At 37.7% G+C, this 17,523-nt stretch overlaps 1 protein-coding gene across 1 annotated transcript; it reads left to right on the forward strand.

Moving 5' to 3' along the window:
• Window positions 1–7,262: 7,262 nt before the first annotated feature.
• GNGT1 (G protein subunit gamma transducin 1) lies at window positions 7,263–15,962 on the forward strand. Its single transcript, XM_006157475.2, has 3 exons — window positions 7,263–7,360; window positions 11,079–11,184; window positions 15,782–15,962. The coding sequence occupies exons 2-3, from the start codon at window positions 11,089–11,091 to the stop codon at window positions 15,908–15,910; spliced, it is 225 nt and encodes a 74-aa protein (XP_006157537.1). The 5' UTR covers window positions 7,263–7,360; window positions 11,079–11,088; the 3' UTR covers window positions 15,911–15,962.
• The last annotated feature ends 1,561 nt before the right edge of the window (window positions 15,963–17,523 follow it).

Here is a 17,523-nt window from a genome sequence, read left to right on the forward strand (position 1 = left end):
GGATCCAGACGAGACCCACCCTTGATCCAACCTTGAATGGACCCTATGTTCCCTATTGTTGAAAACTTTAAACTTGTGGCCCTTCTCCCTTTACTTGCATGTATCACATTTTCAATAACTCCCCTGGAAGACAACTGTATATAGCAGAGATAGGGTAATGGGAGAGGGGGAAAGGGCAGAGGGTCAAAGATAGGATAAAAAACATATATATATGTATACATTGTATGAAAGTAGAAATGGAATATTATTGATGATAACATGCTTGATTAAGTCACTATGCAGTTTGTCCTAGATGGGAAACTACATTTAGAATGTTGTGATGATGCTCAGGGAATGAGTGTTAGGAAATATAATAAATAAAAAAAAAAAGTTGCAGGAGGAAAAAAAAAATGCACATTGATGACTGCAGCGAGCTGTATGGGCACAGCTGGGTACTACTTTATAGTATGTTCATTCTACTCACCGGGGTTTATGCCTAGGGTCAGACTTGGATACATGTGTAGGTTTGTGTCAGCTGTGCTAGCTAATGGATTCCTTTGCCCTCACGTCACCATAAAAGGCACAAACGCAGAAATCTCCAGAAAGAGTTGAAGGGGCCACGCTGGGACCACTTACAGGTCACCGTTTCACCCCTGTTGCCTAAAGAATGCTGTTGTGAGCATCCCATACAAGGGACCTTCCAAAGTCCGTAGAAAATGGTGCAAATTTTGGGGGGGGTGCAAAAAATTTGGAAATTCATGCACTGTTTTTTTTTATGATATGCATTTTCCATAAATTTCTTGACGGTCCTTTGTACAAATATCTTCACACACAGTTATAGATTTTTCTGTGAGATAAATTCCCGAGTTTGGGATAGAAACTTTCATTTGAAAAGGTATTGTCATAATAGCTGCTAGAAGGCTGTTCACATTTAAATAAAAAAAAAAAAAAGGTGAGGAAAGCACACACAAACACACATGAATATAACGTATAATCAATCTCTAGGATATGTGAGAAATTGTGACACAAAGAAAAAAAAAAAAAAAAGTTGGCACAAATGTTGGACTATTTTATCTAAGAACTCTCAGTCACGGTGCAACCTCTTCACCTAACCAGAAGTGTACCCTAGGTGACCAAGCACTGGCAAGTCAGAAATGGGGAAAGAAAAAGAAATGTCCCCCCAATTCCTGTATACCACGGAGGAACGTCAGTAGCAATAACAATACTAATGAATATAAACATTTACTAAGAGTTTGTATTGCGCCTTGCATTCATTGGCTCATGAAATCCCCCACAATAGCCACTTAAAAGAGGTCATTTATTTTCCCACTGTGCAATGAGGAAGCTGAAGCGTTAGCTAGACATGCGACTTTCCCCAAACCATACAGCCAGCGCAAGCATCCCCTGTCCTCACTCACTGTACACCTACCCTTTCCGTCTCATGAACAGAGGCCAAAGTCTAGCTCATTACGTATAACAGGAGCCCAGGGCCCTGGTCTGGTAGCCAGACAATGGTATTGCAGGCTTCTTTTTCACTCAAACATGTTCATAAATGAGAACAAAATGAGAGGTTCAGTTTAAATGCATTGGCATAATAGTCTAAGAAGAACATCTGCCAAAGTTGGTAATCAGATTAGAGGATTGAGAGAGTTAATCACTAAAGTCCTAATTTTCAGGGTTATATTTAGCAGAAAGTAATGGACCTTGACCTTTCAAATATAAAGCTATTTTTTCTCACAACAAGTATCGTCCTATTTTTAACCTAGCCAAAATCTCATGTTAGTTATGCATGGATTACTAAATAGCTATCTGCCCTTCAATTGTTCATTTGTTCTAGCTTTACGTGGAAAAGCCTTTGTGTCTTAAACCACACAGGAAGGACAACCTGCCAATTGGGGCGGAGGGAGGCAGTAGCTGCAGTCTGAGCGATACATCTCCTAGACTCTCAACTATTTTGTATCATTTAAAATAAGTATTTTTAAAATCTATTTTGCTAGCGGATGGAAAAGCTGAGGAGACCTGAAAGGTTTGTATTAGAAGAGAGTTGAGTACACTAGTCTGGCCTACATACACCGAACCAGCCAAGGAGGAGTGCCTTGTTCCTGCTGGCCAACTGAATCTTCCATGTTCTCAGTCTTTTCTCTTTCGATGGGAGGTAATGCTCTAGGCCAAGCAGAGATCAACCCCTTGGCCACCATTCAGAGTTCTTTCCCCTTTTGTCCTCTCAAGGGCTTCACTCCTCTCATTCTTCTACATCAGCTCTGCCCTTCTCTTACCCTTTAGCATACACCCAAGTTTTAATAGTTTCCATCTGGAATGCCACATCTGACTTTTTTCCAACTTAAGCTTAATGTTCACACATGCCTTCATATCCCTCGCCTACCAGCTCCCCATTTCACTGCTTCCTTGTCCAGCCAAACTTCTCAGAATATTACCTCCACTATTCCCACCCCATTTCCTCATTTTCTGTTTTTCCCACATTCTACTGCAATTGAACTGCCTCATGGGGATGAGAAAGAACAGGAACTGCTCTTGTAAAAGACAGCCATCATGCCACCACATCTCACTAGACCTCTCAGTGTACGTGACACCAACCGACGATCACCGAGATCATCAGAGACCACAATTTCCATCTAGATTTTGTCTCACTTCTTCCTAGTATTTTAAAATGTTAAATACTTCCTCACTGTTGAATGTTTTTCTGTTATTCTTTGTGATAGCACATTCTTCTGCTTTCCTTTACTCAGTTGTCTGCTCCCTCCTCCTCCTCTGGGTAACCATTAAAGACTGGAGTGGCCGGGACCAGCAGTTAACGTAATGGCTATGTCTCTGGATTCCCACATAGTCCACTGCAGTTCGAGTCCCGGACCCAGTGGCTTAAACTCACACTGGGTGCATGTGCGTGCATGCCCAAGATCCCAAGAGGAGAACAGAGGAGAAGGGATTGCAGCGTGGCCATCACCTCTGGGGGGTGATTTCTCGCTTCCTATTTCTCTCTGTCTTTCTGGCGAGCACACGCGCCCTATAGCAAAAGCCTCTCCCCCCCCCAAAAAAAAAAAAAAAAAACTTTTGAGGTTCATGCAATGTTTTTCATAATACACAGTTTTCATGAACTGTTCACATCCATCCACATGTATATGTGCATTCATGTGCCACATAATGATAGGTTAGTGACTCTATCAGTGGTCCCCTAAAATTACAATAGGCCATACCAATCAGCCTGCATGTGCAGTAGGCTACACGATCTAGGCTTGTGTATGTGTACTCTATGATGTTCACACAGTGTGATTGCCTAAGGATGCAGTTTCTCAGGAGGAATCTTGTCATTAAGCAATGTCTTTCTGGTGAGCGCACGTGCCCTATAGCAAAAACCTCTCCAAAAAAAAAAAAAAAAAACTTTTGAGGTTCATGCAATGTTTTTCATAATACACAGTTTTCATGAACTGTTCACATCCATCCACATGTATATGTGCATTCATGTGCCACATAATGATAGGTTAGTGACTCTATCAGTGGTCCCCTAAAATTACAATAGGCCATACCAATCAGCCTGCATGTGCAGTAGGCTACACGATCTAGGCTTGTGTATGTGTACTCTATGATGTTCACACAGTGTGATTGCCTAAGGATGCAGTTTCTCAGGAGGAATCTTGTCATTAAGCAATGAATGACTGTACGTATGCCTCTGTGTAGTATTGATCTCTCCTCTGAATTCCCAACTTTGATTTAACATCTCCAATCGAATGTCTTAGAGACATCTCAAATAGTATATGTCCGAAATTGAAATCTTGTCCAGATATCTCCAATTTTTCTCCTGTCTGTAAATAACACTTTTTAGTTTCAATCCCAGATAATCAAGAGTGCCTGACCATTGGTAATCACACAATAAATACTTGCTGAATAAATACATACTATGTTAGCTACTGTCACCTCATAGGCCAAAGTAGAATGAAAAGGCATAGGTACATATAAGTAATACTCACAGAGTGGCTAGTACATGGTAAATCTAAAAATCGCTAACTAATATTGTCTTATTTAGGACAACAAAGTCACTCTCTTTTGTTAATTTCATCTCACCTCCGCCACTTTAGATGCTCCATGGTTTAGTCCTTTGTTCTCTGCTCTTTTCTGTTTATCCTGGGTGTTTTCAACCTGTTCTCCTGGCTCTCCTCTAAACTCCAGACCACAAAGTCAGACCAGGTAACATGCAGTGCAAGCTTTGTGTTTCCTTCTCTCATCTTCCTGATTGTAGGAAGCAGCAAATCCCATCTTCCAGTTTTTCAGATGTAAAACACTGAAGTCATCTCAACTTACCCTCCTTTTTCATTTCATATCTGGTGTGTCAGCACATCTTACTGTCTCTGGTTTCAAAATATATTATGAATCTCCCTATCTGTCCCACTTGCACTCCTCTATCCTGGTTTAAGTCACCATATCTCATCTTGATTAGTGAAATTGCCTCTTCTCTGTTCCCATCTAACCCCCTATGTTCTAACCTCCAAAGAGCTGCCAGAACAGTTTTACCAAAATACATGATGGATAATGTCACTCTATGTGTTGTTCAAAACCCTCCAAAAGCACTCTGAGTCATTCAGAATAAAGCAAGAATAGGACAGCCCATGGCCTGGTTGTTAAAGGAGCTGGATCCCACGTCACCGACCAGGCAGTTTGAGTCTTGCACCTGGTGACTTTCAAACCTCTGGTCACATGTGAGTGCATGCCTAAAATCCTGAAAAGAGGAAAACATGAAGGAGAAGGAATTGTGGTGTGCTCACACCCTGTGGGTGGGGAGGATGCTTTTTCCCTATCCATCTTTTCCTGTCTCTCTGTTTTGCTCTGGTGAGAACATGCATCCACTGGTAAAAAATTAGAAACAAAACAAAACAACAGAATAAAGTCCAAGTCTTCATAACACCTGGAAGACATATGGCCACTGATTTAGCATATAACTCTTCTCCTGTAGTTGCTGGGCTCTGCATATTTATATGGGCCTACTGCTCCCCTGTGCTCCATGCTTTCTGGAATTCTCTTTTAGATACCTTTTTTAGCCTCCTCCGTCATTTCCCTCAGGTATCATTACTTGAGTAGCACTGACCCAGAGATGGCTTCTCTGGCCAACCCCTCTATAAGGGAAACATTTATGACACTTCCTATTCTTATTCTTTTTCTTCTTAGTACATATCCCAATCAAAATATGATATGTTTGGGACCAGCAGTTAAAGTAATGGCTATGTCGCTGGACTCCCACGTGATCGACCACAGTTCGCGTCCCGGACATTATATGTGTCCATCACTAGAATGGAAGTTCTTGGAGGGCAGATTTATTTCCCTGTAATCTATCCTTATGCCTTTGGAATCATATCTGGCATCTAATAGGTATTCAGTAAATATATGTTGGATGAATGAATAAAATATTACTTGTTATCCTTTTATAATTCCAAGTAGAATTTCAGGATTGAAAAGAAGAGTATAGAATAAGTACCTTCATACAATTACAAGATTAATATGTATACTAGGGTGGATTTATCTATGAAAAACGAGGTCAAACTAGATGTTTATAAATCAAGTAAGATTTAAAGTATGCTGGCAACACTTCTATTTCAAAGAATCTGTGATTAATACTTCTCTGATGAAACAAAGAACTTTTGAAAAATAATTGGAGTAATTTCTCCCTGATCTAGCTCTTCATAGGTACATATTTTCTTTTAAATTGGATATTCTTACTTCAACACAGACTTATGTGTACGGTGTAAAAACAAACAGAAAGCAGTCAGCCTTTGAACTTTACTCTAGCTCATTTTGATTCTAAAATAAATTCACAAAAATATTCACGGAAACTCCAAAAGACATTATGAGATGCTTAAGCTACTTAGCAGACTTCTGTCTTTCCAAAGTGCTTTAAGAAAACACCACCACATCGGGTAGTGAAGGAAGTTCTTTGCCACTCCATCCCAGGACTTGTTGGCATTACTCAGCACATTTGTCTTTCTCTTTTCTTTTCTTTTTTCTTTTCTTTCTTTTCTTATCTCTTCTCTTTCTTTCTTTTCTTTTCCTCTCCTTTTCTTTTCTTCTATGTTTTTATCTTTTATTTTATTCTCTTTCCTCTTCTTTTCTTTTCTTCTTTTCTTTAATTTCTTTTACTTTATAGGATGTGTACACTTACCAGAGAGAGACAGAGAGACAGAAAGTGAGAAATCACCCCCCGGGGGGATAGCCACATCACAATGCCTTATCCTTCATTCTCCTCCTGGAATCTTGGGCACACATGCACATACCTGACCTAAGTTTGAAACTACCAGGTCCAGGGCTTGAACTGCGGTTGACTGTGTGGGAGTACAACAATGTTACCACTATGCCATCTGCTGGCCCCCTGTCTTTATTTTCTGAGTTTCGTTAGTGTCTTTCTTTTTAGATTTCTAAATGTTTTGAGACATTAGAATTAAAGAAAGTCAATTGCCTCAGTAATTATGCTATGTTTAACTTCCATTACCAATGAGTAGCTGCCCTTTTAACAATCTTTTTTACAGATTTCACTGTGGACCATATTTGGCTAGTAAAACTCATCTTGGTGTGTAAGGCCAAAATAACCAAGACAGTGTGCATTTGTCCCCTCTTTTCTGGCTCTAAGATCATGACTTCCACTGAACCTAGTGTCTCCTTTGTATAAGAAATGTTTTTGATGACCATTTTCAAACTATCAAAATGGTGTCTATATCCTATTAATAGAAAGCAAAAATAAGCAACAAGTTATAAAGAATGAAAATATTTTAAAATATGAAAATATTCACCATGTTTATGCATGATTCATTGGTCAAGTGTTTTGTATAGGTAGAATCACTCTGGACATAGCAGCTGAGAATACAGACTGACATATAAACCATGCACACAGCTTCAGTAAGTAATATGGTATTCTGAAAGAGTTAAAATTCTTGGTGAATGATTTTCTTTTTGTTTATGAAACATTTTCATTATCATAAAAATCGGTGTTTATCGGTATTCAGTTTATGTGGGAAATGAAGTTAGGTTCAAGGTTAAAATAACTCTATTCTGTTTCTTGTCTATGTAAATGTCTGACATCATATATGTCCTGGATGTCAGATAGTTCATCTTATGCAGCAGGGTCCTAGGAAATGCAAGATATTGGACACCCTTTATCCATACTCACAAAAACTACTGGAGACCACAGTAAACAATCTGATGTATATATTCAAAAGTCCCCCTAGGGGGCAGTATTGCTCCCACTGAGAACCACAGCTCTATAGATGGGGTAAAATTCTGAGATACTTCCTCCTCTCCTCTTTGCTTGTTTGGACCTTAGACCGTCTACAGTATTGCAGGATGGAGGAAGAGAGGTAAATGGGCAAATATCAACTTAACTAAGGTATGTTTTTGTCCTGAGTTAGTTGTAATAGCTACCTTAGCTTGTTGGGCTAGTCGACGAAAGGTGGGTGGCGTTGGTTGATATTAGGGCAAGTTATCTGATCTAGCCCCACATAGGACATTCCATGATGAGGTGGTCCAATCTAAAATGATAGAATATGAGGAGCAGGGAAAAGATTTAGTGTCATTTATTGTCAACTCTGGGCTTTTGTTCTATGCACTTCTGGAGTTTGACAAAACGAATTCATTCCTGTTCACTAGCTTGACAAAACGAATTCATTCCTGTGCTGAAAGAAAGGTGCTGGAGTGGAAAGTACCCCAGACCAGAAAATACATCTGTATTATAATCTCAGTTGCATTGCCTGTCATCTTGTATATACTTTCTGGCATTTGAACTTCCTGAACTGCATTTTCCTCATCTACAAAATGGGATAAAGTAGTTGACATTTTATTTGAATTCTCCAAATCCTTTGCTTCAGTATAACCCTGAACACTTGAAATCTCCATGAAGATGGTATATGCTCTTCTTCTTTGTGTGTCTGGGTGTCCTTGAGGGAGGTGAGAATTTTGATCCCCACTCTGATTTTTTTTTTTTTTTCATAAAATACCTGTGGCATCCAATTCGGCAAGTATTCTTGAATCTTCTAAGAATATACTTCTGCTAAATGCAGCGTTTTTAATGTTAAATATTATTATTCACATGAATCACAGCTTTCTAGAGTCAAGACACTATTTGTTATTAAAATAAGTTTAGATAATTTGCATATTCTTCTATGTCTAGGTAAAGATTTGTAATAGAAGTTAATTGTCTTTATCCACACTTTCTGATCTTCTTCTACATCCCAAACAATATACAAAACAATAAGCAGTAATGAGGACATATAGTTATGAAAGTTATGGCCTCTCCTATAAAGGCCCTAGTCATTCATTGTGTCTTAGGTTGAGTTTCCTAGAAGCAGGACTTAAGAAATATTTTTGTTCGAGTGATATATTGAGGGTGAGCTCTCAAGACAAACTTCTAGAAGGGTGAGAAAAACAAGATGGAGCAAGAGGAACAGTAAGTCAACAGTGTGATTTCAGAAGTCTAGCATAAGCCTGAACCCATGGAAAATTCTGGAAGGTTCTCAACTGCAGGCCAGATGCAGAGGATTAGTTTGTAAGGACCCTTAGCAACCAGCCATTTGCTACAGGTCACCCACTCTAGGTATGATGCCACAAGAACCAGAAGGGGGCATAAGCTCCCAGATAACCAGGCAAAGTAGTTCCCAGCATCCAAGGACCAACCCCTGCAGAAGCTTTGTCCTTGAAAGTCAATACAGCTGCTGGGTTATGGGTACTGTGTCCTGGAAAAGGTTAGGTTAGGGCGTCTGCTATGCATAGTATTAAAGGAACCAAACCATGTACACATGATATCCTTTAAAGTTACCTACCCTCAAGTGCCGTATAGGAAAGTATGGTCTGAACATTTGAGGTATAGTGTGAGTAACACCAGCTCTCATACTAAGTGTTTGTTGTGTGTTATACGCTTGTTATCCAGTCTTTACATACATTACTTCCATTTACCCCTCTCAATATATCTACAACGTAGAAAACATTATTGCTCATATTTTCTAGTAACCTGAGGCACAGCCCACTGAAGTACCTTGGTCTAGATCACTAACTAGCAAAGGCCAGTTATTCTTCTGTTGGCAGTAACATGACAGAGCTTCTTAAAATAAAGAAAACAAAATTTTAAGCCCTAACCCAGATCTATTACATCAAAATCACTTAGGCTGAGGTCATATTTTAACCAGTTTCCTAAAGTGATTGTTATACACCCAGAAGTGTCAGAGTCACTGCCTAGCAAAATGAGAAGTCTTCCAAAAATGAGGAAAATTTTGCATATGACAATGTCAGTAGGTAAACATGATCAACAGAAATATTTGTGAGGTTTTATACAGAGTCTGAAAAGGGTGGAAAGAAAAGTAAGACTAAAACTTGAGAATGAGCTCTTGAATACCAAACGATTATTACCCAGAGAAATGACCCTTTTATTATCAAATAATTGGATCTTAAAATAATGACTAGAAGAGCACCAGTAAACATACAGGAAATATTGGGCTGAGGGTTCTTTTTATAGTGAGTTATTTTTTAACTGTGTTGGCCTACACAGGCATTTATCCCTAAAAATATACCAAACTACCTCTTTTCCCAAAAAAAGAATAGCATATTATGAGGCTACAGAAAGAAAAATGATATCCTCAAAGGTTTGGGGGATGAAAATACCATGCAAATACAAGGAAATAAATGCATTGTTGATAAATCATTAGCAGAGAATTTTCATATAGATGTATGATATCATGTCAGTTTCTGAAATAACATGTGTTCTGAATGTGTCTTCTTTCATAAAAATATTTCTTTCTAAAAATTGGACTAGAGAGAAGCCAGCAGATGGCATAATGATTATGTCACTGGACTCCCACATGGCTGACTGCAGTTTGAGTCCTGGAGCCAGTTGCTTGAAACTCACAATGGGTGTGTGTATGTGCATGCCCAAGATCCCTGGAGGAGAATGGAGAAGTGTCTATTCCCCCTGGGGGGTGGTGGCATGACCTCCCCCCCCCATGATTTTTCACTTTCCCTCTAGCTCTCTCACTCTCTCTTTCTTCTCTCTCTCTCTCTCTTTTTCTCTCCTCCTGGGAGAGCACATGCATCCTAAGCAAAAAACAAAAAACAAAAAAACTTAAAAAAATAATTGGGCTAGAGAGACAAGAAAGAAAAAGAGTCACATAAGGAGAGGCTGTAGGCAGGAAGCCACTTGGCTACAATAAAATATTTTCCTCCAGGCAATTACATAGAGTGCTACCAGCTGTGAGCCATCATCCCCATTACACATGGGTCTAAATGAGACAGATGGGAGCCTGCTGAGAAGGCAGAAGAGTCTAGGTGCCTTTTGTGATGTACTTGGCAGTCCTGATTCACTATGTCACCTTTGACTTGCTTCATTTGTTTATCACTGTTACCCATTGTGACAGTAACATGTGAATTCCAGGTATTGTTTGGAGAAACATTTCTAAGTAATATATCAGTTTAAGAAGAGTGTTTACTGAATTTCTATTGTATTTGGTTCACACTTAAAATACATAGCACATAGTCATTGTTTGATAGAAACTTTTATCCCTTTACCATTTCTTTCCTTCTGATGATAGAAAATTCTTGGTATTATTTATAAGAAATTTATAATGACACTTTTTATATGGTCTCTTTTTAATACCAGAGTAAATACTCTAGCAAATAGGGCATTAATTGTCTTCAAAATAACCTTGAACTAAATTAAATATATAAATCATATGGTGAAAAACCTTGGAATTGGAGATGAGAGTCAGAAACCCAAAATTTTATACTGTGCAAAAGATCTGGGAAAAGGAGTTTTAAGTATTTTAGATTATGTACTGACTAAACTGACACCTCCCTAAGAACCTACAGGAAGGTGTTTAAGGCCAAATGCTTGGTTTAATCATATTAGTGAAGATTATGAAGAAGCTTTAATTCCCAAGGCTAGTGTGCAATGCTAGCATTATTCAGAAAGTGTTCATGAGAAGTCGGTTGTTGTAGGAATTTTAAATAAGACAAAGAATTGTTTATTCAGTAAGTTATGAGTTGAGGGAAGGATTGACTAAGATTGACTTAAAGAGAGTCCAGTAATTCAGGTATGAGCACTAACCTTTTTATCTGTTTAGGAGGCAAAACATGCCAGTGATCAATATTGAAGATCTGACGGAAAAGGACAAATTGAAGATGGAAGTTGATCAGCTCAAGAAAGAACTGGCACTAGAAAGAATGCTGGTAAGTTGCTGTTCTCCTCTGAATTTCACTTTAAGTTAGAAATACTTTGGGAGTCCTATATGGGGAGACTTGATGTGATTAAAAATGAATTGTTCATAGGATTAGCAGATAGCATAATGGTTATGTTCCTGAACACCCACATAGTCAACTGCGGTTTGTGTCCTGGACCCAGCATCTCAAACTCACGCCGGGCATGTATGCATGTGTGCTCAAGATCCCAAAAGGAGAATGGAGGAGAAGGGACTGCAGTGTGACCATCCACCCTGGGGGTGATTTCTCACTTTCTGTTGCTGTCCTTTTCTGTCTCTCTGGAGAGCCCATGCACCCTACAAAAACAAAACAAAACAAAACAAAACAAAACCTATAAATAAATAAATAAATAAATAAATAATTCAGACAAAAATGTATCAGAGATTAAGAAAATTAATTATTACAATTATTTCTCTATTTAGACTCGAAATCAAAGGGTTGGCAAACTATTTTCTATAGGTTAAAGTCAGCTCTCCACCTCTTTTTCTATGACCATTAAGCTAAGAATGTTTTTAAAGAGTTGTAAAAATAACAAGAAAAGCAAAAGAAAGGAAAAAGGGAAAGAAAGACTAAAAGATGAAAGGAAGAAAGAAGAAGGGACAGGAATATGAAACAGAGATCCTGTTTTACCTAAGTAAAATGAACAAATACAGATAGGCATTTTGTTTTTACTTTTCTAAATGGATAAGCTTCTCTTTATTTGGTGTAATATTTTGATATCGTTGACATACTTAAGCCACAACCTCATCTCCTTCAGCACTGTCATGGTTTGGTCAGTAATAAAAGTACATTTTGTTCTTCTTTTGCAAATAAAGGTGAGTTCCAGCACAAGAACTCACTGGCTCCTCCTAAAAACATCTGACAGATCTTGGAAATGGTTACCAAGAATTTTCTATCATTAGAAGGAACAGAAATGGTAAAGGAATCAAAGTTTCTATCAATGACTGAAGCTTGGAAAATGTGCTATGTATTTTAGATCTCTTCATTTTAGGAAAGCAAAAACTCTTCCACCAGTAATAGCAGTATGTCTTACATATTTAGAGAACTTCATTTTATTAGGACAAAGTGAAAAGAGGAGTTTATATTATCATCATACTTTTCTCAAAACTCCTAATCCTAATCAAAATTGGGATTTTAGCTTCTTTTATATTTACAATTGTCTCAAAGTTCCCTTCTGTCCTTTCCATGCAGACAAAACACATTTTGCTGTAAAGATAACACTAAATCTAACCAACACCAAAACTTGGAACACATACCAAACAAGTTTAAGTGGTTATCTTTATAATTCGGGAAAAATAAACTTCCAGGGTGAGGGAGAGTTATTTTTTCTTTTCTTGAAACATTTAGATTTCTTTTAGTATTTATATAATCAAGATGGTTCTGTGAACAATTTAGTTGTCTTCATGTTTGTTATTCACTTACGCTAGGTTCACCTTGGAATATTTATTTTGTATAAATATCACAGACATCACCATCTGTCAGGCTTAGGGGTTCCTTTTCCCCATTATGTAATGTTTCTTTGCTCTTAAAAGTAATACTAATTAATATAATTAGTTTAATTAATTTAATATTAAAACTGCAAAAACTTTGCATACATAATGCCATAGACTGGGTGGCTGATAAACAACAGAAATGTATTCCTTACGGTTCTGAAAACTAAAACGTCTGCATCAAGGTACTGGCAGTTTTGATGTCTGGTGAGAGCAAAGCCCCTTATTCATAGACAGCGTTCTTTTTCCTGTGTCTTCACTTGATGAAAGGGACAAGGAAACACTCTGGGGCCTGTTTTAGAAAGGTACTAATCTCATTCATGAGGGCTTCATGCTCCTGACATAAAGGCCCCACCTCCCATACCATCACAATAGAGGTTAGGCTTTCAACATATGATTTTAAGGGGACAAAAAACATTCAACCTACTATATGAGTCATCTTCAAAATTTAATGGCTATGAAAAAATACACATGAATTTCAAACTTTTAGTACCATAATAAATTCATACTATAATTTTATTTTTTCATAAACTTTTGAAATACACACACACTCACACACACACATAGCATCAGGTCCTGAACCCACAGCTCTGACACAGGATGATGCAGTATAAGTACAGTATGGTTAAGTCAATAGACTCAAATCATATTCTTTTGGAGAGGTTCTTTGTTTTTTTTATTTGTTTGTTTGTTTTTGCTATAGGGCGCATGCGCGGGCCAGAAAGAGAGAGGCAGAGAGACAGAAAGCGAGAAATCACTCCCTAGGGGGGATGGCCACACCACAATCCCTTCTCCTCCATTCTCCTCTCGGGATCTTGGGCACGCACGCACACGTGCCCAGTGTGTTTTAAGCCACCGAGTCCAGGACTTGAACGTGCTCAACTACATGGGAGTCCAGCAACATAGCCATTACGCTAACTGCTGGTCCCTCAAATCATATTCTTCATTCAGATTCTGCTACATAGAAACTTTCTGCATATGTAATTCTCACCTAAATTATCTAATTACCTGTGCTTCTATTTTTTTTTCCCCAAAATGATGATAGTAGTTCAGAGGACAACTGGGAGAAATAAATGAGATAGTATATGCAAAGGTGTGCCAGCAATGTTTGATATATAGCAGAGGCCTTCTATGCAAAGGTGTGCCAGCAATGTTTGATATATACCAGAGGCCTTCTATTTCTCAGGTATTGTCACTAGTACTGGTAGAGTATGTCAATTTTTTCTATCTAGTTTCCAGAGCTGGTAGATCTGCAATGGCTGTAAGTCAGTGTGATGCTCAGTGACTAAAGAGAATCTTTGTAATAATAGCTAAAAGTAGCTACCATTTGATTGTGTGTCTTCTAGTGACAGGTACTCATTAGATTCTTAATGCAACTAATGTTGCTATTAGTATTGTATAAATGAAGTAACTGAACATTACATGAACTACCTTAATTATAGTTAGTAGGTGGGTATAATAAAAATTCAAACCTAGAGTGACCTGAATTCAATGCCTTTTACCTGTCCACTATGCTATGTAATCTTATACTAAACTACATATATGTATAATAGGCCTCAATGAAATAATTTTAAACACACAGAAACATATTTAATTTTAGGTAGTTATTGTTCTTCTTAGTCTCATATCCTTACTAACCAGACATTGTCAAATCAACCTCTCACTGACTCCTGAATTAAGGGGCTATCACGATTGTGTGGAGTCAAAAGAGCTGGCTTTTAGATGAATGTTTGGATTATTGGAGAGGGTGGGTGAGTGATTCTAAATTATTACATATTTCAAAAGTATGTAGATATCTGCAAATACTAGGGAATTTCAAAAAGTTTTCACAAAAAGTTTGTGAAAATGGAAGTATAGCACAGGTTTATTTTGGTAGAAAAACACTGAAATTCATGCATAGCTTTTTCATAATATACATTTTTCCCTGAACTTCTTATAGACTCTTCAGATTGCTCTATAAAATCTTCCTTGTTCCAGTTGAGAATGATTTGTTCTAATATACAGATAATAAATTTGTACTGTTGTAAATAATCTAAAATCTTATGTCTGATGTTGCTCAGAATCTACATATAAAAATAGGATAAGGATTTTATTTGTTAAAAACAATGAATGGGAAAATTACTTGTGGAATGGCAACTTAATTGACTGCCAAAAATGAAGTAGTAGTTCTGTGGTAGTGTTAAGAGAGATATATTAATTGGAAAGAAAACAAATTGAAATTAAAACTATGAATAATTTGATTCCTTATTTGTCTATCCATGACCCACCCCCCCACACACACACATTTATATTTACACATGTATAGAACATTGCTTCTCTCTAGAAGGACTGCTAAATGGTACATTAACAGGCTCTGGCTGAACCCCTTAAAATACTAAAGCATAGTGTTTTGTTTGTTTGTTTGTTTGATTTTTCCCCATGAAGTCATTACTATAATGGTGCAGATGAGTGAGGGAGCAAGTTCACAAACTAGACAGATAATTTTGTTCAACAAGTATTTATTTACTAAGAATCAACTACTTATAGACTCGGTTGTAGACCTCTGAGATCCTTTGGACAAACCAATCAAAGGCCCCTGAGCCCTTGCCTTCCCCTGGCGCACTGTCATTCTCAGTAACTGCAGACGAGTTTAAAGAAAAATTCTATGTGTATACCTCTGAGGATCTAGCAGTGGTGATAAACCTGGAATTTAATTATTATTCATGCTCTTCTTCCTTTACAAGTCATATTTTTGGAATGAGGAAAAAGATTTAATCAACATTTCTTCTGGTGACATTCTTGACTTGGGTTGCCAGCTGTGATCTGAATCTGGACCTTGTCTCCTTTGAAAAAGCTGTAGGCAAAGGCTGCTAGGAATCCTTTGCCGGTGTGTGGCCAGCTATTTATCTTTTGTCTAAAGATATCCAAGAGGACATGGGAGAGAGCAGCTTTCTTCTTCTTTCTTAAAAATATACATGTGCATTAACAGAAGACAAAGGTTCACAATGAAAATACATGAAATGTATTGTAATGAATCAATTCTTAGAATATGTAGTATTCTGTTCTACACCAAATGAATCTTCTCCTTCCCCTTAAAGGTATCTAAATGTTGTGAAGAAGTAAGAGATTATGTTGAAGAAAGATCTGGGGAAGATCCACTCGTAAAAGGTATTCCAGAGGAACAAAACCCCTTCAAGGAGCTTAAAGGAGGCTGCATGATTTCATAAATAAAGTCCTTGGGATAGCTTGAATTGTGATGATAATACAAATTGTTCTCATACATGTTATTAAACATGCATATTAATTTAGAATTTATAAATGTAAACTTACATTAAAAATTGGCATGTGATCACATGTAAGACCGTGTTTTTCTTAGTATTTAACATAGAGTTTAACACATAATTAACAACAAATATTGACTGAATTTACTTTAAAGGTAATTACTGTTTTATGAATGAGTCTATAACATTCTGAGTTACCAGCACATAGTTAATTTTTTATGTTTCCTCACTTCCCTTTCAACACTCAATATTCTATACAGAAATTTTATGGTCAGGTTTATACTTTTTCTAAATTTCCTTTTGCTTATATAATTAGAAATCTCTTATTTGATACCCAGATGACCTATGTCAGTAGTATGTGCTGTGAAGATTTCTGTTGTTGATATTTCATTTTCTGTTTCCTTTTCTCTCTTATCTTCTAGTCAATGGTCATAGTCTTAACTCAGCCTCTTCCTATGTTTTTGCACAATTCTACTTGTCCATCAATGATGAGACATTTTTGTAGCATGCCAACTGGATTAAGGGTTCATTCTGTGGTCACAGAGCACAGTGAATTTAGCCAGCACCAGAATAAAGGTTACGATCATAGACTTGGGACCTACTGAGCTCTAGCTCTGGCAACTTACTGCCAAACTGGCTTTAGATCAATGACTTAATTCTTTTTAAATCTCAGTTTCTCCTACTGTAGGGTGGCACTAATAATGTTTCTAGCCCCTATTTTTATGGGGCGTAAGTACTACAACAAGTAGCACATTTCCTCACGTGTAGTAAGACCCCATAAGTGTTAGCTAGTATTATGATTGGGAAAAGAATTAGACAAAATTTCCAGAATTCTTTAAAATACATGCTATTCCACCCCATCTCCATGAAAACTCTCACTAGCACAGTCTTCTGTGACAGGAAAAAGGGCAAATGATAGAAAAATTGCCATAACCTGTATCATCCTACTGATCAGTTTCCTCCTGGGGTCTTAATGAGTTGCGTAAGCCAAATTGCTCTACCTTTGTGTTAATGATTAAGAAAGGTGACTTTCCTCCACTTCTGTAACAAATGACATGCATAGTTACCCCAATTCGGAAACTATCTGGGGGGGGTGTGCAAATGTCGGTGCAGTGCAGTGGTAACACAACTGGACCCAGGTGAGATGTCCTGAGTGCACATCCCAGGGCCTCCCTGTGAACACTGAGCACACACACACACACACACACACACACACACACGTTTGTAATTCAGGCCAGCTAAAACTGAGGGTGGATTGTGGCATAAAGACTCAGTTGGGATAGGGGTGGGGTGCCTGTTTCTCTATGTCTTTCAGAAGAAAGAAATAAACTGAAAAAAGGGAAACTACTTTTGGCTGTTAGTGTTTCCTTGTTGCTACCTTCCATTTATACTATCTTGGATACCTCACTGATCAAAATACTCAGAAATGCTTATTGATTGTCATCAATATAAAGATCATCAATTATTTGGTCTGGAAGGGAGTCTGAAGGTCATTCCAAGTTTGGCTCTCAGCTCAGTGCCCTCCTACTCTGACAATAGTAAATGCTCAGCAAGTATCT

Source organism: Tupaia chinensis, unplaced genomic scaffold (genome assembly GCF_000334495.1).
Source record: "Tupaia chinensis unplaced genomic scaffold, TupChi_1.0 Scaffold000544_1, whole genome shotgun sequence".
Classification (NCBI taxonomy): Eukaryota; Metazoa; Chordata; class Mammalia; order Scandentia; family Tupaiidae; genus Tupaia; species Tupaia belangeri.

Bases quoted from the DNA above. Each gene is read 5' to 3' on its own strand.
- GNGT1 (XM_006157475.2), top strand. From the start codon at position 11,089: ATGCCAGTGATCAATATTGAAGATCTGACGGAAAAGGACAAATTGAAG. The intron at 11,185-15,781 runs GTAAGTTGCTGT...TTCCCCTTAAAG, and splicing joins TGGCACTAGAAAGAATGCTG to GTATCTAAATGTTGTGAAGA.